Source organism: Orycteropus afer, unplaced genomic scaffold (assembly GCF_000298275.1).
Source record: "Orycteropus afer afer isolate SDZICR_OR568_19922 unplaced genomic scaffold, OryAfe1.0 scaffold00014, whole genome shotgun sequence".
NCBI lineage: Eukaryota > Metazoa > Chordata > Mammalia > Tubulidentata > Orycteropodidae > Orycteropus > Orycteropus afer.
This window is the reverse complement of record NW_006921601.1, coordinates 10380605-10406348: the sequence shown is the minus strand read 5'-3', so window position 1 is coordinate 10406348 and position 25744 is coordinate 10380605. Positions and strand designations below refer to the sequence as shown.

Genomic DNA, 25744 nt, shown 5'->3' with positions numbered 1-25744 from the left:
GCAGGCTTTGTGGGACAGGCTAGACAGATGTTAGCCTGACTCCCATGTGCTGTGACATGTGTCTTGAACCACTCTTCTCATCCTGGCAGAGACTAAGGTCAGCGGTCACCATTTTCAGGCATGGTTGGGGACAGGCTACAGGATTCTTTTCTCCACCAAATACCTCAACCTTCTTTTTGACAATAGGCAAGATTTCCTTTGTGCTTTTATCCCCAAACTGCTTTTATCTTCTAATTTACTGAGTTCTGCCTCCCTGTCCCCAGATCACAGGATTCCTATTAGTCGCTCCTACCACAGGGAAAGCTGTAATCACTCTGACTGCCCCATCTCAGGCAAGGCCCTTCCCAGGAAGGCCCCAGACTCTGCCCTCCAGGCATGAAGGGCCAGCGACTGACTTCCTATTCCTAGCTGGAAGACCACTAGAAACTCTTCCTAATACTGAAGGTGGGAGCAAGGTATTTAAACAACTCCCAGAGCTGAGGGGTCCACCTCTTTCTTGCTACTGGCCTCAGCAGCCCTAGCTCTGCAGATAAGAAGGGGCAGGAACTGGGGGATCTCAGGTTAAATCTCTTTTCTCCACCAAGCCCCAGGCAGCCTGGCTCAGGTGAGGACTCTCCCCCTCCGTGGGCTGTCACCAGCTCCTTGTCAGTAACAGCCCCGCCCCAGACTTACTCTTGCGAGGATCCTGGCTGCCCTGTTTGTATCATTCCTGGCCAAAACTGGAAAGCAAAGCACAAGAGGCATCAGGGTCATGAGTTCACCTCAGAGCACAGTTCAGGAAGTCTAAGCACTGCAACCTCTGCTACCGAACAGTGGATGCCCACCACCCACTGGCAACCTGATCTCCCTTCTCCGAGTGCAAATGGCCATAAGATCAAGACCTAGATTCTTGTCCGCCAACGCAGGACTCCCTTTAGCTCTGATTTCCTGAAAACCTCCTTGTGGGCAAGACCCAGGCACCAATTCTTTTGTGTTCTCATTGCACCTAGCAGAGATCTGAGCATCTGACTGCTTCATCCATGCACCCATCCATCCTCCTCCTCCTCCATTCTGAAGCTTCTCCAGCTCGCAGCATGGAAGGCCCAAGAGGACAAAGCTCAGAACAAGATCAGCAGCGCTCAGACGAGCGAGGCAGACAGACACCTCCTACACTGTGTGTGCTCTTGAGGCCTTTGGTGCTTGGCATCAGCATGATGCAAAGAGAGAAAACAAAGACTCTGGAGTCTAACAGCCTGGGCTTGAATCCTGCTTCACTATCCATGTGACTAGGATCAAATTACTCAACCTCTGTTACCAAGTAATCTCAGTTTCCTAGTCTATAAAATGGCAATAATAGTAAGAAGTATTTAAAATTATCTCGAGGATTAGTTGAAATTACTAACTTCAGCCCTTGGTAGGTGTCAAATGATAACTTTGTCTCCTTAGTGACCAGTTGCCCTAAGGTGACCCTCAGGATGCAGAGATAGAGACCAAGGGCTAGGAAGAAGAAAAGATAAGGCAGATCACCACCCAGAAAGGCACTGGAAAGGTGATACTTCATTCCCCATCCCCAGGGACTAAGGATTCCCCTTTCTTCTTCTTCCCTCTCCCCCTCTTCCTTTTTCTCACTCTGCCTTTCTCTTTTCCTTCCTTCCTCTCTACCTCCCTTTCTCTCCTCCTCTCCGCCCTCTTTTCTTCTCTCCTACCCTTTTCTTCTCTTCCCCCCTCCCCCTCCTCCCACCCCTTCTTACCACCATTACCATTTTGCACCCAGCAGCACCATAGGGTCTTTTCCCTCCTTTACGCTGACTCAACTTACAGGAAGTGCTGGGTGGAAGGTTGAACGCTGCCCCATGCCAACCCCCCCACCCCTAGCAGCCACTGTTACTGGACTCAGCATGTGACTTACCCCCGGTGCCCCTGGGAAGGTCGGGCGTGGAATCCCAGGCAGCCCCAGCTTGTTGTGAATGGCAGTGGCTGAGACTATCTGGGCTGAGGACATGGCTGCCATGTGTTGCAGGGCCTTATCCTTTGCAGTCTGATCCTTGAATGTGACAGTGACACATCGACTTAATACATAAGGCATGACTACCATGCAGGTTAAACAGGCACAGCCACGAGCACATGGACTAAAATACAGAGCCACAAAAAAGGCCAAAAAAGCAAACATGCACTGATGAATAAATACAGCCAGAAGGCTAAAACATACTCAGCCTACCCTAGCTCTGAACAAATTTGAGAATATCCAAAGTCAAGATTTTCAAAAATACATTTTTTTAACTATACTTTGCAACAGAATGGGAAGCCTCTGAGAAGAATGGAGAAGATATATATATATATGTTCAGCTTCCAGGGGGAGATTTCTCCATCAATGAACACACTCAAGGGAAAAAATAAAAGTCCTGCTTTTAAGTATACAGTTGGGAAGAAGGGTAGGAGAAGACATGTGGGTGTGGACTAGGGGTAAGACCATCCACAGAGCCCTGGGAAGCCCCGTGTGGGCGCTACCACGTGACCACAGGTCTAGGAGGTGCTGGAGTCATGGGAATCCTGGAAGCCCAGCAGACACCTGGTGGTGGCTCAGAAGCAGTGGGTGGGCAGGGCAGGAGGGCGGAGCCAAGCGCATGCTGGCGGGCGCATGCTCAGTATCCCCGCCATAGGTCTGCGGCTACGTGAGTTCTTTCTAAAAGAAGGACATATAAGTTTCTACAGGCAAGTGGTTTCTTCCTTTCCTCTATGGGTCTTTTCTAGAAAGCCAAGGCTGATAACACAAAGCTAGCCAAAACATCTGCCAAGCACAACTAAAATACACAATACTCAATCTGGTGAAAATACTTACCATGCTTGTTACCTGGATACAATAACAAACAGTTTGTTAAAAAGGTATTGTACAAAAGCAGGGTGTTGTTTTTTTATTCCCTTTAAGTTAAAGAGTTTATAGGTATATAACCACACAATACTTGGGTACAATAAAATGCATAGAGTATGGTTCTTCCCCGTCACATTATAGAAGGATACAGGATCCAGATAGCTATCTAGGACAGTTATCAAGAAAAGTACTCTGTGACAGCAACAATCAAAAACTACCCTAGCCTAACTCCTCTGAGCTGATGCTGTAGCTTCTTCCCCAGTGTAGATGGACAAACGGTCAGACTCCAGGTGTGAGGCAGGCCCTGCAGGGGTCTTACATGTTTGGTAAACATGTCAAGGCTCCTGGCTGCTAGTGGAAGATCTCTACAATCAGCCAAGCGTGAAATCCTTGTTCTTTTAACACCAAAGCAGGAACAAAATGATGACACAAAATAAAATGCGCCCTCCCCAGCTGCCATTCAGGAGTTTAGAGAGTAAGGGTCAAGGGAAGCTTTGGGCTAAGATGCTGAGTTATCAGCCGAGAGGCTGCTTTCAAGGTTTACAGATTTAATCAAAGGTGATGAATAAACACGCTGAAGTGCCAAAGGCAAGGTCAAATAGAAAAGTTTTGGGGAAAAAAAAAAAAAAATGAAAGCCTATAACACAACTACTAGGGGTTTCTAAGAAAGATCTATAGTGGTCCCAAGGTGGGGACACCACTTTGCCTCATAACTACCAGGGAGCACAATGTGAATTTTCAAAAAGCTTATTATTAGCCCTTGGAAAAAAGCCTAAGATATCAACAAGTGTTTATAATATTTCATACACTTCTCTGGCCCTCAACAGTAAAACATAATGAGCATCATGTAACAGCTTTTCAGTGAGGCTCACTATCAATATGAATGTCTATAACGACACGTGCTGTAGCTAAATGGCACATGGAGGGCCCTGGAAGGATGAGAGATTACTGGTCCCCAAGGAATGGTCCCAGGGAACTCTTGAGTGATGCTCTTGCTGTCCCTGTTACCTCCTCATCAGATGGCATTCTTCAAGTTGAATCTCCCTTTCCTATTGTCAACTGCTCTAACCTACAGCTATTGTCCTTGGAGTAATGTTTTTTAGCTCTGAAAATATTTCAGGTCTTGAGGACGCCAGAAAAAGACCAATCTTGAAGTAGATGGAGTTTTATGAATTAAACTGATGGGGAGTATCCCCTAAAGGTGAAATGAACCCTAAGCATCTAGACTTCATAGTCCCAGGGAATCCACTCTTAGCTGGTCTTGTGGCTTCACCTGCCACCTTTCCCATCCGTCTCTTCATAGGGCGATCTGTATATAGTCCAAAAAACATTTGGACAAAGAATACTGACAGTAATATGAACTCCCTGGTTTCTTTTTGGACTCTAACTCCAAGCCACTTAACCCTTAAGGAGAGGTTATAAATGTCCTTGAGGTGATTTCTAAAATTGAAGGAGTGGTACAAGTACGGCCAGTGGAGCCTCACCCGTGTGGAAGAAGCCTTACAGCTTTTCGAGGGCTCCGGCTAGGGGAGCTTGGAAAATGGCAGCCGAGACTTCCTGCCAGCTTAGCTGATTGAATTCAGAGAAATAACTACAAAAGACTTGCAGGCTTGGCACCATTCCAAAAGAATGTCATGGAGTTTCTGACAGACCTGACGCCCCATGTTTATGAAATGCTGATGATGGGGGTGATTTTGTTGTTCAATACAGAGCGTGTTTATGCACACTTGGGTGGGGCAATTCATGGATTGAAAATCCAGGTCCAAACACAAATTAGTTCCTTGCAACTCCATAACCCACTTTATTCTACTAGAGTTGCTTGAAATGCTACCCTTTGCTAGACTTATTAACAAATTCTTCCAAACATTTATGAAAATTTGCTAGTTTCCTTTTTTAACAGTGATTATTAGTGAGGGAAAGGAAAAAAGTAATCACCTTAGCCGTGTTTATGTCACAAAACACAGAAGAATATGATCTTTTTCTTCTGTTACATAAAATAAGGTTGGTTCTCTTGTTATCCAGCATTCTACTAGGAACCCAAATCACAACAAAAGTTCAGAAGCAGGAGAGCCAGACAATTGTTCCTATACAATGCACTTGCTCTATGACAGTAAAAGGTGTACTTGCTGGAGAGTCAAGAGAGTGGGTTCCAAACCTGTCCCTGACATTAATGAGCTGCATTATCTTGGTTAAGTCACTTAACATTATCTTTACTTCTGTATCTACAAAGAAATTTATTGTCTAAATCCCAGAATAACACATTTGAAGCTAAGAGTATGAGTTCCATTATAAGAAAAATATCTTAATACCTACAGCCAAAAACCTGCTAATGAGAAGAGAGCAAGATGTTAAAACTTGGGCAGCTCTCAGCACCTATTCTAATAGAGAAAAAGCCAAGTGTGGAGAGGAAATTTTACCTCAAGTAGAGGTTCTTTCTGCACTTGACCTACCTATTTGAGAATAGGCAATTTTCTGCAAATGGACTAAAATATCTATACCAGTGATTTCCTACCTTGTTGTGGAGACATTCTGACTACTCATTTAATTTTATAACATTTCCCCCCTTATATATGATATACATTTGAAAATTAAACAGATTAGAAATTTGTGCTTAAAATCTAAAGTAACCCTGGAGATAATAAGCACCACCAGGGATAGCTCAAAATCAGAATGGAGAGCCTGGCTGCAGACCCACTTATGCTGAAATGGGAGCACAGAAGGATGCCAAGCTAAGAGATTTCAATGGAAGGATCTCAGAATTGTCATTTTCAGGCCAGAGATACATGCCTGGCTTTGAAAAAAACATTCTAACTCTAAATGTCAGACCTGAGTAAACTGCTTCTCTCTTTCACTCTGGACATTTGAACATTCTAGCCTATCCTCATGGCTCACCCCCTGACTAAAGGGAGGGCTAATCTATCCAAATAACTGAAGCTCCTGTAAATTTTAAAACATATGCTACATTTGCATACCACATTAATTTTATTCTAGTGTTTTCACACCAACACTTTTGAGATGTAGGTAAGATTTACAAAGGATAAGCATGTTAAACTTTTAGTGTAATTAAGTCAATTCTGTATGCTACACTCTATTTATGGGGTCCTGTGGTTGGCTATGTGCCATCCAGTCCATTCCAACTCATTGTGACCTTATAGGACAGAGCAGAACTGCTCTTTAGGGTTTGTAAGGCATAACCTTTACGGAAGCAGACTGCCACATCTTTCTCCCATGGAGTGGCTGGTGGGTTCGAACTACCAACCTTTCAGTCAGCAGCTGAGCACTTAACCACCGTACCGCCAGTTACGGAAAATACTCTGAGAGAGTATGTGTGTGTACATTTGATCATGTATGAACAAGAAAAACGTGTGCCGGGAAAAGGCTTGGACAAGTTTGCACTGACTCTTTACTACTGATTTTATGTCTTCCCTTCCATAGGGATTACAAAGGATGAGGTCACCAGAAAGCTGAAGGTTCGGGAGTGGCCAAAGAAATGGCAGAATCTCCCTTTTCTAACTGAACCCTAATCCAAACCCATGACCTGGAATGAGGAAAGCACTCAGGCATCAGGAAACATGGGTGGAGAGACTGTTGAAAGGGGATGGGTGCTGAGAACAAATGGCCCATCTGACCTGAGAGTAAAGATGACTAAGACTGGAGCCTGGGGTGCACGTCTCATCACCCCACTTTCTTCACTATCCAATTTCTGCTGTCAATCGCTCCACTGACCTAACCACACACAGTCCAGCAGGCTGCGTCACACATAAACTCTTCAGCCTGAAGCCTTTCAAATTGTCATTGTTACTAAGTAAGCAGGCTTTCATATTTCATGAAGCAGAGCATGGCTTGCACTACAGCTGACTGCCTCCTTTTTATGGTTGAAATGTACACAGTTTAGAAAATGTCTACATGTAATATACATGACAAGAGCCAGTGATATTACACATGGCTCCAGGATCTTCTATGAATCAGCCTCTGGATGTCATGGCAGTCGTCTTCTGCTCTCTCCCCTCTACGTCCTTAGTTTTTGATGATCCTCAGAATTCAATTATCTCATAATTTAGACATTGACCATAAACAAATTTAAAATATAACATAAAAAAGTAACGTGTTTGCATACACAATACATTACAGCTGCCATATACAGGATTTTAATGAACAGCATACTAAATCAATTTATTCCAAATAGTTTATTCATAGCTCTCATCTCGGAATGAATCTAAGACTCCAGACTAATTTATTCGTATGGAAGGCTACCAATAATGTATCAGGAAAAATATGCAAAGTCAAAAAAAGACCATGGATTTAAAAACTCTTGATAGTTACTCAATGTTTTTTCTCCAAATATACATTTACCAGCAATATAAAAACATAGTGCCAGGGAGGAAAGACAGCAATTTGCTTGCAAAACCACTATTTCAGAAAAAGACAAAACACAAAATAGTTTCCTAAGAAGTAATTTTGCAGATGTTGTTTCTAATCTTGCACTATGTGGATTCACATGACCTTTGCAATTATTAGCCGTAACCCCTGAGAAGATAAACCTCGCAAAACCATACGAAGGTTTTGGAGGAAGGATAGAGCGCACTTGAATTTTTCTAGCCACGATCTCTAATTTGCTTATCATTAGAGAAGGCAGGAGTAAATACAAAAGGGGGCTCCTTCAGTCAGGCAACAGCTAATGCCGAGGAGAGACGACACATTCATACTTTGCCTGACTTGTGATCTAATGAGTAGCAATTAATTCGTCTTATTGTATTTCCAAATGCCAAAGACTCCATTCACATCAAAGAAAAAAAATTTCAAGGCTTTTACCATTGTTCATTTTTAAAGGTACTGAGCTATATTTAGTATAATTGTTGACAGCTTTTTCTTTAATTCTGGTGTGGGGCTTAGCATCCTAAAGGATTGTAGGTGAGAATTCATATGCCTTGTTAGTGTACCTGACTCTCTCTCTGTCAGGCAGCCTGGGATGGAGGGCAACTTCAGGTTAGGTCTGTGTGTCTGGAAGAAGATACTCTTCTGATCTTAGTCTCCTTTCCCCTGGGAGGTGACAGCAAGAAACAAGAGGTGGGCTACCTCCAAGAGGCCAGAAGAACCCAAGCTGGCAGCTGGCTCAAGCTTAGCTCCAGAGTGAGTACTAGTTCCTGTCACTCAGCTCATGCATCCTTCAAATATACTGACAAAATAAAAGGAGGGCTCCAGGGAGGGAGACAACAGACAGCAACTCAAATCAGGGGAAGGAGCCCTCCTCTTGAGCAGTATGCTCTGGGGAGGTAACATGACATCATGGCATCATGGGAAGAGCTTAGGCTTTGGTGCCAGATAGCCCTGGGATCCAATTCAGATGTGTGATCCTGGGAAAGTAACTTAGCCATTGGGGTTGCTGCTACCTCATTTTTCACAAGGGAAGAACAAAACTAACTTCATGACTGCTTTGAGAATCATATCAAACACTAAGGACAATGCCCGCAGCCTTGCCATTCTTGAACCTGCAATCTATGAGGCTTACACAGCCAACCACCAGGTGTGATCACACTCAGGAACAGAAATGCTTAGAAGTCCTGGTCCTCACTACATAATCTTTGGAATCAATGTTATTCCAGGGCACTGTCTGTATTGGAGACTGATTAACAATGGGATTTTTCTATGAAGGGACAAAAACAGAGAAATCAGGCTGTTTCTGCTGGCCTTAAAAGAAATCCAGACCTAGCTCTGTTCACAGAGAAAAGTAAATGTATTCAATCCTCTGGCTCACATTCTAAGTTCTGCATCACCACACTGCTGATGAGAAGTTCTAATTCCATCACACCCAAGCAAAAGAAATTAATTGTCTCCAATCTCAGCTTTAGTTCCATTAAATTAAACACAAGGTAATGAAACTATCTTGAGGAGGGAGGATACATGTCATGAATTCAAAAGAACTCCCCAAAGACTGAGAAATGCCAGGAAAGACCGTGCATCATTTCCCAAATCCAGCAATAAGGCCAAGTATTTTGGTGCTGACATTGAGACAAAGAAAGTAGTTGTTTCAAGCTTTCTTTGCCTTGTGCACTGAGAATTGCCAACTCTGGAAGGAGAGGGGCTCAGGGGACCACAAGGAGCACTATTGGGTGCAGTGATGTGTGTTTGTCTCCCTTGTGGGTGGGTCCATTCCTGGATGGAATCAGTGGTGATACAAACAGGATTCAGCAGCCTGGACTTTAGTGAAGTTCTTGGAACTTCTCAAGAGAATTAAATCAACAATCTGAACTTCAATCTCTCTGCTTATTGGAAGGAATGGCAAATTAGAAAGTATGGCCTGTTCAGAAATCAAATCACAAAGGCCACCAGGGCGAAAATGAAGAAAATGGCCCCAGGGGAGCACATGTGGCTTATAAATTAGTTACCAGTGACTGGTCACAGTCAGAGAGGCTCAGGCCTTTTTCTGCTCTACTGAGATGATGCAATGTCAGCAAGTACAGGCTTTTCTTTAAAGCAAGTCCAGAGCTTAGCCTGAGTATGAATACTGCTAAAGACATGTTCCTGCTGGGGTTAGGGCAGAGCTAAGACTTCTTTTCTTGTCAGTAGTGTCTGGAGTCATATACTCTCAACACACACTCCAGGATATAAACCAGAAATGGCCTGCTCCATCTTCAATGATGATGATACTGGTCCATAGAATACTGCTGGCCTACAAAGCTTAGCTATGGCTCCCCAAGCCTGTGGAGCCAACAAATAAAGGATTGCCTTCCTCTCTTGCCTGGTCTCTGTAAGGCTGCTGCTAATAGGGGAAAGGAAGCCTCTGGACAGGGCCTGGATAATATCTCAGGACAAGTGAACATTTGGAGGAGGAGACTCAGAAAGGAACCCCGACCAGGAACTCTGAGTAGGAAAGAGAAGGCTGCTTAATTCACAAAGAATACTTCTGTATTCTTTAGATGCCAGGATAATGAGTCTCTGGAGCTTAATATGTATGTATGTATTAATGGTGAGAGAATAATTCAAAGTAGAGGCTAATTTGTGAAATCACAGGCCAGTGTCAGATCATGCCGCCTAGAGTCTTCTCTTGTCTGTCATCTGTGATAGGAGTGAGGGGCTAAACTCGGAGGAAGAGGGAGGCAGAAGACAATAAATGAAGTTTGGTTTTGATGACAGTGCTGTAAGATGCACCTGGTGATACGAGGTCAAACAGTGCAATGGGAGTTCCTCCGTGCACATTCTCTTATCTCAAGAACAAAATCACTTACTCCTCCTATCGATCAATGAGCCACCTGGATCTTGTAATTGGATGAATTCATCTTTCATTTTATAACGAGAATCAGGCCTAGCTACCCTGATGACACACTTCCATGTGAACAGTGGCTGGACCAAGAGATTTGGTTGGGATGAGGGGAAGACTCAGGGCACTCAGAACACCAAGAAACAACTCCTTGCAAGCCAGTAAGTTCTCTCCTAGACCAGGAGTGATCACTCTTAATTCCCTCTCAGACACTTTAGCCAAGAAAATAAAATGACTGAAAATACATGTTTAATTCCCAAAACTCTGGCCCTCTGGCCACAACTGCCTTTAGTCCCTTTTCCACCTTAACAGGCTCTTGAATCTCAGCTGTAGTCTGCAGACCACCCCCCTGCTCCCTCAGTCTCTCTGTTCCCTGGTTCACCATCTCCTCACTTCATTCCCTCTCTGCTTCAGCCATCTCCTTCTAGTATTTTCTTGCTCCTTGCATCTTGTCTTTCTGGTCTTGGTCTGTATCCACGTGGCCCCAAATTGTTGGCCAAGTCATCTTGGCTTAAGCTGCTATAAACTGCAGATTAAAAAAAAAGTCTCATGTTGGTGCCAACAGCTATAGCATATATTGATGGTAGTCAATGGATAAAATCTAGATTAATTCTAGGATACAGGCAAAAGGAAAACAGATGGTTTGCACTGGATTTGAGTTTTCTCGGCAAAAAAAATATCAAGGAAGGCACTATCAGAGAGGGAAAATATTGAGAGAGAAAGAGAGAGATTGAAATTGGTTGGGCAAGGAACAAGACTATAGAAAATTAGAAAAACTACAGGATAATGTTTTATCATTCCATTCATTTGAAAAAATGAAAGGAGGTATGTCATAATAAAAATGATTATATGTGGGTAGTAGGAAATTAAGTCTTTAATAGGTTATTCTCTGTATCTTTTAACTTATTACATTTAAAATTTGGCAACTTTAAGAATCTCATAGTTAATTTTGATGCCCACTCCAAGTTAACTACCATTACCTTATGAGAACCTAATCTTTAATAAGTTTTAACTGCTGCTATTGAAAATCAATTGTATACTTTTCAGCTTTAATAAGAATAGAACATTTAAAAATAATTTATTCTTTAAAAACAGTGAGAGAGAGTACAGAGCAGACAGAGAGTAGAACTGAACTGGGAAGCCAGGGAAGGATGGCAATAAGGACTACTGTCATCCAAGAGTGTGTGGCTGGTCCCTAATCCAAGCCCTCACCCATCTCTCTCACCTGGACTCTCACAGCTGCTTCTGAATTCTCTCCCTTCCATTAGCTTTGCCTCTCTCAACTATCCTCCCCAAGCTGGCCAGACACAGCTCCCTAAATTGTAAATTGGAATGTCCATGTGGTCCCCATTGTCCAGAGAGGTATCCTCACTCCTTGGTGGGAAGATCCAACACCTGCTTATCAGGCTCCTCCACTCTCATTTCCCATCCCACACCTCCAACGACATGATATTCTCATGGTCCCTCTGACATCCCATTTGTAGAAGAAACTCTCTGCCTTCTTCTGGACTCAGTTCTTTATATATATATTGCCTTTCCCTTCACCCAAATCAATGCATGTCTCTTATCTAGCTAGCCATTTTCCCTCTGGACTTGGTTCTAATGGCATCTCCTCTGAGAAACTTTCTCAATTCTCTCACATTCAGAATTAATCGTTCTCTTTGCTGCATTTGCACTACCCTCCTTAATATCTACTGAGCCCTCTAGCTAGAGATAGCTTACTGGAAATCATGTATTTCCCCAAAATACAGGGCGAAAAATAACAGAAAAGTTTAGTGTTTCTCAAGAACAGAAACTCTGTTAATTCAACTTTTATGCTCAACATCTACTGAAGTGCCTGGAGCACACTGGATTCTTAATAAGAAATTTACTAGACTGAATTAAGCCATCATTTCTGTGCTTTTAATGTTCAAATCCGTGTAGAAATTCTAGATTTTTGCTATAACAATTATTTTAAAAAACTAAAATTAAAAGCCACATATTTTGAAGTGATCTAGCCAATAAATAAGCACTTGGAGAACCGCTGTGGATTTTGAACCCTTGGCAGCAGAAGCATAAAGGTGGCCTTTGGAATTTATTCTAAGAGATTTTCAAGAGAGTGACTGCTATAGGTATGTAACTTATCTCTAAATGTGACACTAGAATGACCATTCTCTCCTGATGATTTCCTTGAGTCTACTGTTGTCTTCAAAGGAACGTGGTATGTATAGGACAAGCTCCAGAACTTAGAAAACATGATCTGGAAGTGAAGCACATGAGCTGTTCTGGAATAGCTGGGAGGGACAACTTGAGAGGCTGGCAGTCCTTTCTCTGCCTTCGGCCTAATGCACTGTGTGTGGCTTGTTAAACTTTATTCAGTGGAACAAAGGGCCACTGCTAATGATGAGAGCGGTGCAGCATCAATTAAAACAGCTTTTACTCATTTATATATTGAAGGTTTCAAGTAAGAGTTAAATATGAAACAAGTTTTGCTGCTTAAAAACAGCTGGAAAACCACTGGCCTAAAAGAAGTAAAGAGAGCCTTTTAAACAAGAGAGCTCCCATGGAAGACACACCTGGCAGTGACCCCAGGAGGGGGAAAAGCACTTACTTGGCTGAGGCAATGCTTGCAAGGGCAGATCCTGAGAGGGTCAGTCATCACCACCTTCTCTAGGAAACCTTCCTACATCTTCTCAGGCAAAGCTCAGTGTCTCTTACAAGCTTGGATACTTCCTGCCATCCTCATGGCCCTCCCAGAAGCTTTCCTTATTGGCTCTTGGGATGACCACTTCATTGTAGTGAGTTTATCCCATCAGTTGACGTGGAAGACCAAAAAGGTTGTGACCATTCACTTGATCCTATCCCAAACTTGGTGAGGATACTGGTCCCTGCCCCCTCAAATCTTCTTTAAGACTCCAGAGCTGAACAAGAGTGTGGATGAAATCCACCTCTCCTTTAAGACCAACAGACCTGAGCCCATTTCCAAGTAATGGCTGTTTAGGAAGGTAAAGGTTGTGTCTTTAGGACAGAGTGACCAAGGAAGAAGTGAAGGCAACAGCATCTCCAGCAAGCAGGTCAAAGTCAGGCTTGCTCCCCTCTAAGGCCCACAGGATGGTGACACAGCAGCTCTGCGGCCAAGGCCACGTCATCCCCCGAGTCATTCATGACCAACACGGCATCAACCCCAAGAGCAAAATGTTTTAACCAAGAGCTCCAAGTTAAAAATTCACCTTCCTTCTAAAATGGATGCCGACTGGAGGGCTGGTAGCCAGGTCTGCATGCCCAGTCCCAAGGAATATGAGGGGTTATAGATTGTACACACTATGCAATGGCATGGGAGCTCTGGTAGCATAGTGGCTAAGGCACTTGACTGCTAACCAGAAGGCTGGCGGTTCCAACCCACCAGCCACTCCTCGGAAGGAAGATGGGGCAATCTACTTCCGTAGTGATACTGCCTCGGAAACCCAAGGAGGGGTCGCTATGAATCGGGTCTGACTTGACGGCACATAACAACAACAATGCAATGGCATGAAGCCTTTTGCTTAAAGCTTTCTCCCATCTCCACCAGATGAAACTCTGCCTGAAAGAACAGTGGTTTAAGATTCAGAATGATCTGAGTTCGAATTCTGACTTTACCACTTACTAAGCTTTGTAACTTGTAGTAAAGTCAACTGAACTCTTTGAGTTCCCATTTCCTTAAATTATTCTTCAAAACCAGCATAATGGAACTCATTTCATATCGACCTTACACGAGAAAGCCTACAATACAAGTGGCTGAGCATTACGGTAACTCCTGCCTTTCAGTTACCAAATTCAAAAGTATTATTTCTATGCAAATCGTCCCTAGAATTCCCCCTGCATTTTACTTTGGCTCTATCAGCTAACATTTATCCAACACTGTACTGTCTTCACATTCCCCTTCACACTGCCAGCTCTGTAAGTAGGGGACTGGGTGTTAACTGCTCACCATGACGAGCTCCACACCTGGGATACTCAATTGGTATTAGTTGATAGAAAAAAACAAAGGAGTTCATTTTCCCAAGAATAACGTGATAGGGAAGAAGGAAAGGAACTACAAGACGATGGAGGCAGAACTACAAGATTCTTGGAGCTTAAATGCTCAGCCAGTTGCTAGCCTTCTATCTCTGCTTCCATCGCCTCTATTGCCTGACCCAAAAGAGATGGGCCAGGCCTGAAAGCGGGGGGTGGTGAGTCTTTTTTTTTTTTTTAAAGAACAAAATAAATATAGCTTTGTGTTTGTGTGTAGGTACGTGTATAAAAGCAATGTTACAACCCCAAACTTATTCCTCTTGAGAAGATTCTTAAAATCATCAAGTGAGAAGAGAATGCTTCTTGCATTCTTCCAAATGGGATAGTTTTATTTATAGATCTTTCAGTCAGGGCTCTGTGCCCTGTGGGGCTGACAGGAACCACACCAACAGTGCAGAAATAGAGCAATTCATAACATCTCAGATGGAAACACAAAACTAGTATCTGTAAACTTCTTTGTACATCATTAATTTGTTAGCTCAGAGAAACTTAGAAACAGAGTCAGAATTCAGCAAACACTGGGGTAGTTACATCCATAGAGAGTACTGCACCTCTGGTTAAAAAGCAGGCTCTATGAAAGTATCTTAGTCTTCCAACTGCTCAGCCAGTGCAGCTAAAAGCCAGCCACCATCAGCCACACGTGCGAGCGAGCCAGCCCACTGCAAAAGGCAACACCACCAAATGCTCCTTCCTAGCACTAGTCCTGTTCCACAGCCAGCCTTGTTGCAAAAAAAAAAAAAAGTTGGAGGACTTTGAGAAGGGTCCCAGTGTTCGCCACTCAAAGCTGTGAAATTACACTGCAGTTTTTGGTTTTAAACAAAAACAAATTAATGTATGGCAAAATCAGAACAAAACAAAAAGCATACAGGGAAGGCAGTATTAAGGGATTCGAATTCATTTTTGTTATAAAGTAAAACTCCTCCAAGCAAGCAAAAAGCACTCTATATTTCTAAAATAAAACATTATGGAAGAAAGTTGTGTATTCTTTACTGAAGATTTTGGAAAGGGAGAACTGGTATTTAAACTTGTCAATGGCTCTGTTTTTGCTATGTAATAATTTTAAGGGTAGAAAATGAGGTGCATGTAAAAAAAAATTAAACTGTATAAATGGAACTGCAAACATGAGCTTGATTAAGAGCTTTCCTATCTCCAAAATTCATCTTTTTGGTTTTTCAAGACCACACCTCAAATTTCTTTTTTTAAGTAACAGAGCCATTCATTTAAAAAGCAGTATTAAGTAAGGTTAAAGAATTCTGGCTGTAAATACTCTCTGTGTTGGAAGAAACATTACATGAAAAAGACCTGTTTTGCATAAAAATTTTGGAAATACATCAAAAGCACACGTGAAAATTATTTCTAAATATTTTTTAAAAAGTAATTTCATGACCACTCTGGAAATTATTTTTCTTTTTAAATAATTTCTGCATCAACTTTGCCTCTCTGGACTTTTTTCCTCCCCTGTCCCTAGGCTGCTTGGTGGACATTTGTAGACTGTCAAAAAAAAAAAAAATCAGTTTTCTGGGCTGAAAAGTTATCAAGACCAGCTCTCTGCTGCATTCGCATTGTTATTAGGAACACACGCACGCGCACACACACACAGAGTTTAATGTAAGGCTAGTACAGAAACTGAGAGATTAGACACAAAGAAATGTAAACAGCTCTCACATGCGAGGAAACTAGGTTACAGAATCCCGGCACCAGGCATTCACCAGTCACCATGGAAAACAGGAAGTGAGATGCATAGCAACCACAAGCCAAAAAGCAGGAAAGCGCATACCTTTAGCTTGGAATGAAAATCACGAGATTTCCTTCTGGCAAGAACCTGAATGTGACTAGACACCTGCAGGGTAGGGGAAGGGAGGGAAACAAAGGAAAAGCCTGTAACCATGGAGATGAAAAGCCCCCTACAACTGGGCAAGCCAGACGTACCTTAATGGCGGCTTGAATTTCTCGAACTTTCTTTCTTGCTAAGACCTGTATATGACTAGACACCTACATTGTTCGGGTTTATGAGGGGAAACAAAACAAAACAAAACAAAACAAAAAAAGGAAATCAAATATAAAATCGCTACTCCTTGGGAGGGTTTCAGGGGGAGGGTTGGGGTGGGGGGAGGTTATTTGCATCTCAACAAAGCTCTGCAGTTAGGAATACACATCCCAGCCAGACACCAAGCCCCCAGCGCTGCTCTAAGCTTTTCAGACTGGGTCATCACTGCAGTGACTTGATGATTCAGGGTGAAAGTTTAGATTAATCCAATGTGAGTTCTCCCACCCCGGAGAAATTATGGGCACTGAGAAGAACGAATTCTGGGAGGGATGAGAGGGAGAGAAGTGGGGTAGTTTTCTTTAGGAAATTAAAAAGGTTAGGGTAGCGGTTCAGTGAAAATATTTATAGCTTCTCAGCATGGGCAGGGAAAATCCCTTTTTCTCAATTTAGAGGAGACTATAAATTAGGAGCCCTGGTGGTACAGCGGTTAAAGCACTCAGCTGTTAACAGAAAGGTCAGCGGTTCAAACCCACCATCCACTCTGCAGGAGAAAGATGGCATTCTGCTGCCATAAAGAGTCACAGCCTTGGAAACCGTGGGGGCACTTCTACTCTGTCCCATAGGGTCGCTACGAGTCAGAACGGACCCGACAGCAGTAGGTTTGGTTTTTTTGGGATCCATAAATTAGCACGTTCTGCAGAATCAAAAAGCTGAAGCTGTCAGTTGTATTCTGATCTCATTAAGAGCTCTGGATTCTGTAGCCAATGTTACAATAATACTGACATGTAAATTAGATCTCGAAGAGAAATGGAAAGTCCCAGTTAGCAGAGCTTTTTATTTTTTTTTTTGCCCTTATAAATAATCTTTAATCCTTTCACTCTTTTGGGTGTTGACTGGACGCCAAGTGGATTTGCATATTATTACAAAGCGAAATGTGTGAATACAGCCAGCCAGCCAGCCTGTTAAAAATCTGGATTGAAAACCACACGGATTTGCTGAACAACAAATTCACATTGGAGAGGTATCACCAACTGCTGCCTAAAAACATCCCCAGGATGCCAGGGTGTGGAAAAGAAGCCAAGCTCCACTTCTGAAGCACAATGATTCCAATAGGTAAACAAATCTACATCTTTTTCAGTAGAGACTTGGTTAAATTTAGAAGACAGCCCCAGTGAAGGGGTTGTGAAAATGACCAGAGCTCACAGACAAGCAGATAGCCCAAGTCCAGAGCTTCCAGAATAGAGGGAATCAGATTTGCCCGTTTCAGAAATTTAGAGCCTGACATTTCAAAGTTCAGCGACTCAAACTGCATGGCGATTACTTCATTTCAAACGACCAGCAACTCTACAAACGGGATTTATGTTAATAAAAGATCCTTTTATCTTTGTCTCTGAGTTTCAACTTACTCAGTTTCTTCAATTTGCTTTCATACTTTTTAGGCACAGAGAAGCAGGAACTGCCCCATCCTCCTCACCTCCGCATCCAGCTCCTGGTTTTTTTGTTTGTTTTCACCCAAATTTTGTTCTTACAGGATTCTCTGAATTGATGAGGGCCACTGTCAGGGGGACATCCCCTAAATAGACAATGGCCTGCCTCTGTGCCCTGGCAGAAGGCCACTGTCCTTTGTGCTGACTCAGCACCAGGCTCCCTTGGCCGTGGCACATGTAGCATTCCTGGGGAACAGCCTCTCCCCCGTCATAAACACTCATGCAAATAACTCACCAACAGAAAAAGAACTGGAATCTGCTGCTTAGGCTTAAGGAGACCCCAGTTTACCTTGCCTTGTGGTTTGATTATAAATTTTCAAAGATCCATTCCAGATCATTCATCAGAGATCAACATTAAAAAAATATTGTTGTCTGTAACAACTCACCCATGACATGGTGGTTGTTTGTTTGTTTTTGTAAATCCCCTTTTCTCTTTTCTTTGTTTAGTTAACAGTAATTTTTCTTCCATTTCAATTCTGAACTAGGTCACCTCAGAGATTGGTGCTGCTTTACATCTGAAAAAACCAGGGGAGGCAGAGCCTTGACAAAGGGCAGAGGAAAATTCCTAACACTACTCTGCACAAAGGTTTTAAGTTGTAACTTCATTTCAGTCACAGCAGATACCGACAAAAAGCAACAGCTTATGGAGCAACAGTTCCCTGGACGCACATCATTCAGTATTATATTTAGGCCAGTACTCAGGCTGCTAACGTTATTCATTGAAATGATGACTGATAGGTAATTGTTCCAGGATTTTACAATGTGCAAAGTCTCACAATTTCAGGACTTGCAAGTGCATTTGCACCTGCAGCCTCTGCAATGTATACAGGTGCACAGTTTGGAAAAGAAATGTAAGTTCTGAACTACAGTACAGGAGCAGTTTACATACTGTCCTTGGCAGAAACATGCCCATTTAGGGCCTGAGTATGGATATAAAAAGAACTTGGGAGACCACGCAATAAAGGGTCACTGAAATGATGAACAGTGAAAACTGAGCCAATTCAAAACATTGACGTCTTCACAGGGAACTCAAATTGGGGGCTCCTAGGAGCCGAAGCACAGCCAGCCACTGCAGCCAAAATGCCTCCTTGGGCCATTCGCTGACATGCAACACTTTCCAGGTCGGTTATTTTACCTGTTTTCTGGTCCTCGTCTTCCCTGTCCTGAGTTTGATGTATCTGGCTATCAATTCATTCCTACCTGAAAGAAAGAAGAATTCACAATGAAGTGGGTTACTTAAAATTACCAACCAACCAACCCTGAAAGCTAAAAATAACATTCAGAATCTAAGAATTTAAAAGTTGTAGTTGTCAGATTACTAATACTAGAAAAATAAAAAGGGACAGTCGTGGGGAGAAAAAATATATACTAAGGGAAATTAAGATGAATGGCATTTAATTTTGAACTTGGGCCAGCAAATGAAGATAGAATAAATGAGGACAGAAATGTGCCCTGTAAGGCAGTTTGCATGCTTGTAGCTAAATGAGTGGTCATTTATACAAGTAACAAATACAACAAAGGTTATCTGGGAATAAATAAAGCCAGTTCTGTTCCAGTCTCTTACTTTTCAAATTCATTTTCATCCAGGTTTCTGCTAGTCCTTAACTCCAGTAAGAATCCAAATAACCCTGAGAGAATGAAGCCCTAAGGCCATGGAAGCTCTTACAACTAGGTATAAGAAGGCAATGGTGTAAAAGATATATCCTAAAGACAGCCTACACACCAGTAACTTTTACTACACACAAGATCCTGTCGGTGAAGGAAAAAAAGAAAAAAGACTCAACATCCCCCAAGCTTTATAACCTTCGGGGGATAGAAAATCCCTGTAAGCATAAACCAAATCTTCCCATCCCTACCCCAGGATATTGAGACGTCTCAACACATAACCTGACTTCAAAGAACTGTAACATAATGGCAGAACATATCCCTTGAAGTTAAGTAGGGAATGTATTACTAATAAGATACTAGGTGAAATAAAAATCCACTCACATGACACATGAGCCGATCATACTTACGACTTCAACTTGCTTTAACATCAGGTACTTATTTTCACTACATGTAAAACAGATTACGAAAACTCTATTATATAATACTGTCTTTGGCAGGCTTTGTATCAGCACCACACCAATTAGAACTGTTTCCAGCCGAGAACAAGTTTGAATTCTATAGCTGTGGCATTCATTCATGTGCTTTAATGTGACTATAGAGAGAACTCCAACTTACCATTCAAGGCTTAATGTCACCTCCTCAGGGAAGTTGTCTCTACCCACCCAACTAGGTTTGCTTTCCTGGCTCTACAATCCCCAGCAGCACATCTCTGTAGTTTTCATTCCTAATATGTATCCAAATTTTAACTATAATCGTAACTGTATAGTTATTTGTATAATTTGTGTTTGTTGTCTTATATATAAACCATATTAAGTACTCCAAAGAGGGCAAGAACTTTGTCTTATTTCTCAAAGTCTTTCTAGTACCTAACATACTGTCTGGCACACAGAAACAATCAGTGAATAACACAGCCACTGGTGAAAGAGAGTACCCTCATGCCCCCACATCACCCCTGGCAGAGTAAAGAACTGGCTGGCAAGCACTGAGAAGAAGCCACACAAGAGTATCCTCATGGAAACACTGTTTGAATCCCACACTCTCCCTTCACTGCCTAGAGTACAGCTGGAGTCCTGGTCTTGCTCACTACTTACCTGTGTAGGATCTTTCTGGACATCATCATTACAGGAGGCAAAGAAATCACGGAGCTTTAAAGCTGGAAAACACCTCTGGGCCATCCATACTCATTTCCAAGTCTTAGTCTCCATAAGCAGCAGCCCTGGTAGTGTAGTGCCTAAGGCACTTGACTGCTAACCAGGAGGCTGGCGGTTCAAACCCACCAGCCACTCCTTGGAAGGAAGGATGGGCAATCTACTTCCGTAGTGATACTGCCTTGGAAACCCAAGGAGGGGTCGCTATGAGTCAGGTCTGACTTGACAGCACATAACAACAACAACTCAGGTCTCCATAAGCCTAAGCAAACACTTCTAGAATTAAGGGAGCAACCCATTCCATCTTCAAATATATTTAAAACGTAAAAGACAGTCCATATTTGGGGCTCCCTGTAACTTTCATCTTAGATCCCTCAGTCAACAAGAACTACGTTAGTCCCTTATCCAAATGACAGCCCTTTAGATATTAATGATACCTTTCAAGTCCTCCTGGAATTATACCCAGCCAGACTAACCCTCCTCTCTCTTCCTTTGTCAGCTACAAGCAGCTTTGCAACATTCTCAGACACCATCCTGTGTCCACTGTTTGTCTATTTTCCTTTCATAGCATGGAATCCAGAACTGCAGAGATGCTCCTGTTATGACAGGTCCACAAAAGAGTGGACGTATCTCCTCTCTCATCCAAAACACTGTTAATGTAGCTTAACACTGCATTGCTTTTTGTGGACTGCTGTTAAGTTACACCAACTTGAACTCTCAGGTCTTTTTCATACGGGCTACTCTTCAGATCCATCCCCTGCCCTGTCTTTTCATGCACAGTTGGGGTTTTCTGATCCAAATACAGAACCACCTTACATTTATTTATATTCCATTTTATCCTGTCAGATGAAGCCCATCATTCTGCCTGTCAGGATCTTCTCAGACCCTGACTCTGTGACTGAACTGACCCTTCCTTTAACCATAGGAAAAGGATTTCTAAATTCCATTTTTAGGATTGCTTCTCTAAAGCATTCACTTTCAAACTTTTGAGAAGCACCAATATCCTCTGTAGTGTCATTTGCTCTACTTCTCCATCTTTCAGATGGTTGTACAGATTTTGCAATTTATCTCAAAGGCTTGCTGCTAGCAGAGCCCAGCTAGAAGTGCCTAATTACCAGTAGCCAGACCTAAATGACAATGTCTGCAGACGAGCCAAGTATCCTCTAGCTCAGGGCCTCACTATGCACACTGCTCAGGGCTGTCTGAGTGGCCAAAAAGAAATAAATCCAGGGCTCTGTATTACATGCAATTTTATCTGAACCTCATCCAGATAGCAGAAATGTCTCTTGCTCCCACACTTGCTCATTTTCTTTTTTAAGCAGAGTAGCTTGATATGTGTGATATATAGCATACATAACTAATTTTCAATTTCCTATGGCATTTGGTTGAATGAATGAGATCAATATGCAGAACAACCACATTGGACTGCATAGCAAGGTGGTCTATGTAAATGATACTCCTTTAAGTTAATTGATGATCCAATCAATAGCCCACTTTGATTGAAGTAGTTTCAAAAAATTACAAATACAATGAGTCTTTACTAAGTACCTACTATCTGCTGGGGTCTAACATTACAGTCACCATTTCACTGGAAGCTTATCATAACCCTATGTCTCTGCTTTAGATGAGCAAAATTACCCTCCAAAAGCCTGTGTTCTTTCTTTTATATTCTCTTTCAAACCATGAATATTAATTAAGTTCAGGCTCCTATTTGTTTCTTCTTGCCTAACCACCAGGAATACTGCTGATTCAAATTTTAAATTCAAATTTAACAGTGAACGTCTACTATGACTTAAACACAGTGTCAGTCACTTTATTTCATGTGATTTTTAGAAAGAACCATAAAGATGACTTTGTACACAGAAAATACTATTCAAGTTTACCTGGTTTTAAAAAGTTATATTTAAGTTATTTTTTAAAAAAAATATACCAGTCTACTTTTAAGTTTTACATTGAAGTCATATGTTTTATAATTTTCATTATAAATCAGCACATTTTTACAATCATTTTTGATTAGCATTTGGTCCATTTTACAAACCTTATTAAACTCCTTAAAACATCTGGAACTGTATTTTAATATAGATATAAATATAATTTAATGTATTTAATTCTTTTTAATACTAGGATTGTCTGATACAACTTTCAAATCTTCTCTTAAACAACTCTTAGAGGCCTGTATAAAGTCTCTTAAATACTTTATTGCTTAAAAAAAAAAAAAAACCTACTAAGACTTCAAAATCCTCTCAATCAAAAGTCTAAATCAATTACTTCATTGGGCATTTTAAAGTGGAAATACAGGCTAGCCTGTTACATAGGCCAAGTTATTTTAAACAACTACTTTAATATCAAATATGCAGAAATCCTTTGAATTAAAAATAATAACACTATGGCTTTGATTCTATTAAGTTTCTATGTCTAATTCTAAATCTTCCAAGAATTAAAATATGCTTATCCATTAAGGAAACAACTATGCCATTCCAAACTATTTTGAAATATCTTTCTGCCTTTTGGGATTGTACAACAATTGGAAATATTGATCAGGTTCCAGTTGAATTCCTGGCAGGAACCCTGATAGGACAGGTTGTTGCTGTTCTGCTAACCAAAAGGCTCTGTGGGAGAGAAAAACCTGGGGATCTGCTCCTGTAAAGATTACAGCCTAAGAAACCCTATGGGGCAATTACTATTAGTCAGTTCCAACTCATAGAAAGACTATGTACACGATGAAACACTGCCCAGTGCTATACCATCTTCACAACTGTTGCCACGCTTGAGTCCACTGTCACAGCCAGGTGTTAATATATCTCACTGAAGGTCTTCCCTTTTTCTGCTGAACCTCTGTTTTATCTAGCATGATATCCTTCTCCAGGGACTGGTTCCTTCTGACAACATGACCAAAGTGTAAGAGACAAAGACTGGTCATTCTCATGTCTAAGGAGCATTCTCACTATACTTCCTTCAAGACAGACTTGTTTGCTCTTCTAGCAGTCCATGATACATACAATATTCTTAGCCAATACCATAATTCAAATGCACCACTTCTTTTATGGTCTTCCTTAATTATGATTAGCTCCCACAAGAACATGAGGCTTTTGAAAATACCATGGCTTCGGTCAGGCACGTCTTAAACTTCAAAGTAACATCTTTGCTCTCCAACACTTGAAGGAGGTCTTTTGCAGCAGACATGCCCTATACAATACATCATTTGATCTCCTGACTGCTCCTTCCATGGGTGTTGACTGTAGATCCAAGTAAAATGAAGCCCTTGACAATTTCAATCTTTTTTCCATTTATCATAATGCTGCATATTGCTGCTGTGAGGACTTTTGTTTTCTTTACGTTGAGTTATAATCCATACTTCAGGCTGCAGTGTTTGAACTTCATCAGTAAGTGCTTCAAGTCATCTTTGCTTTCAGCAAGGAAGGTTGTGTCATCTGCATATGGCAGCTTGTTAATGAATCTTTCTCCAATCCTGATGCCTTCTTCTTTTTTACATTGTCCACCTTCTCAGGTTATTTTCTCAGCATACAGATTAAGTATTGTGAAAGGATACAACCCTCAATACACACGTTTGCCAATTTTAAACCATGCAGTATCCCCTTGTTCCATTTGAACAACTGCCCCTTCTATGTACTGGTTCCTCATGAGCACAACTAAGGGTTCTGGAATTCCCCTTCTTCACAATAATACCCACAATTTGTTATGAATGCCTTTGTACACAGTCACATGGCTTTGAATAGTCAATAAAATACAGGTAAACATCTTTCTAGTATCCTTTACTTTCAGCCAAGATTCATCCAACATCAGCAAAGCTATCCCTCATTCCATGTCCTCTTCTGAATCTTGTCTGAATTTCTGGCAGTTCTCTGTCAATATACTGCTGCAACCATTTTTGAATTATCTTCAGCAAAATTTTACTTGGGTGTGATATTAATGATATTGTTCAATCATTTCCACATTCTGTTGGGTCACCTTTCTTCAGAATGGCCACAAATAGGGATCTCTTCCAGTCCGTTGGCCAGGTAGTTGTCTTCCAAATTTCTTGGTATAAACGAGTAAACACATCTCATGCTGCATCCATTTGCCGAAACATCTCAATTGGTATTCCATCAATTGCTGGAGCCTTGCTTTTTGCCAATTCCTTCTGTGCAGAAGGAACTGGTTCTTGATCATATCCTACCTCTTGAATGTTTGAACGCTGACAAATTCTTTTTGCTACAGAGACTCTGTGTATTTTCCTTTCATCTTCTTTTGATGCTTCCCGCGTCATTCAATATTTTGCCCATAGAATCCTTCACTGTTGCAACTCGCGGCTTGAATTTCTTCTTCTATTTTTTTCAGTTTGAGAAATATACCACGTACTTCTCTTTTGACAAAATGTGGAAATTATAGAACAATATCATTAATATCACACACAAGTAAAATCTTACTGAAGATAATTCAAAAACAGCTGTAGCAGTATATTGACAGAGAACTGCCAAAGGTGCAAGCTGGATTCAGAAGAGGATGTGGAACAAAGGATATCATTGCAGGTATCAGATGGATCTTGGTTCAAAGCAAAGAACACCAGAAATATGTTTACTTGTGTTTTATTGACTATGCAAAAGCATTTGATTGTGTGGACCATAGCATATTGTGGATAACATTGAGAAGAATGGGAATTCCAGAATACTTAATTGTACTCATGAGCAACCTGTACATAGCCCAGTAGGCTGTCCTTCAAACAGAACAAGGTAGTTTAAAATCAAGAAGGGAGTGTGTCAGGGTTGTATCCTTTCACTATACTTATTCAACTATATGCTGAGCAAATAATCCGAGAAGCTGGACTATATGAAAAAGAATGTAGCATCAGGATTGGAGGAAGAATCATTAACTACCTGTGATACACTGACGACACAACGTTGCTTGCTGAAAGTGAGGATGACTTGAGGCACTTACTGATGATGATGAAGATTGAAGACTGCAGTCTGCAGTATGGATTACATCTCAATATAAAGAAAACAAAAATCCTCACAACTGGACCTGCGGTGTAATAAATTACTTAGTGTGGCTTTTCTACCCATAAGTCTTTGTAAACTCCAAGGTGGGATTTTGTATGAGCAACTGAGCAGCCCCTGATTGCTGAAGCTATCCACCTGGGTTATTTCTATTGGGAGTGGCACAATACAATGTTCTGGGAGGTGCCCACTCTCTCTCACGTGCTTAGAGTTCTGATGCTGTGATTGGTTAGTTTGACCACCCTTCTGGGCTCAAAAGGAGGCCTCCTGGAGGCAGAACTCTCTCTGACTGCTGGTTGAGGAAGACGTGCTGCCGACAGAGACACGCGCCCCTGAAAGAGACAGGCGTTGCTGGGTAAGAGACGCAAGAGACACGCATTGCTGA

At 41.7% G+C, this 25744-nt stretch overlaps 1 protein-coding gene across 1 annotated transcript in view; it reads right to left on the bottom strand.

Annotated features, from left to right (window-relative positions):
• The window catches only part of TEAD1 (TEA domain transcription factor 1), a 234889-nt gene that overhangs the window by 67325 nt on the left and 141820 nt on the right, over positions 1–25744 (bottom strand). The window contains 6 exon segments of the mRNA XM_007955263.1: positions 673–719; positions 1889–2023; positions 2819–2830; positions 15913–15975; positions 16065–16127; positions 18745–18809. Of these exon segments, the coding sequence (XP_007953454.1) occupies positions 673–719; positions 1889–2023; positions 2819–2830; positions 15913–15975; positions 16065–16127; positions 18745–18809 (385 nt within the window).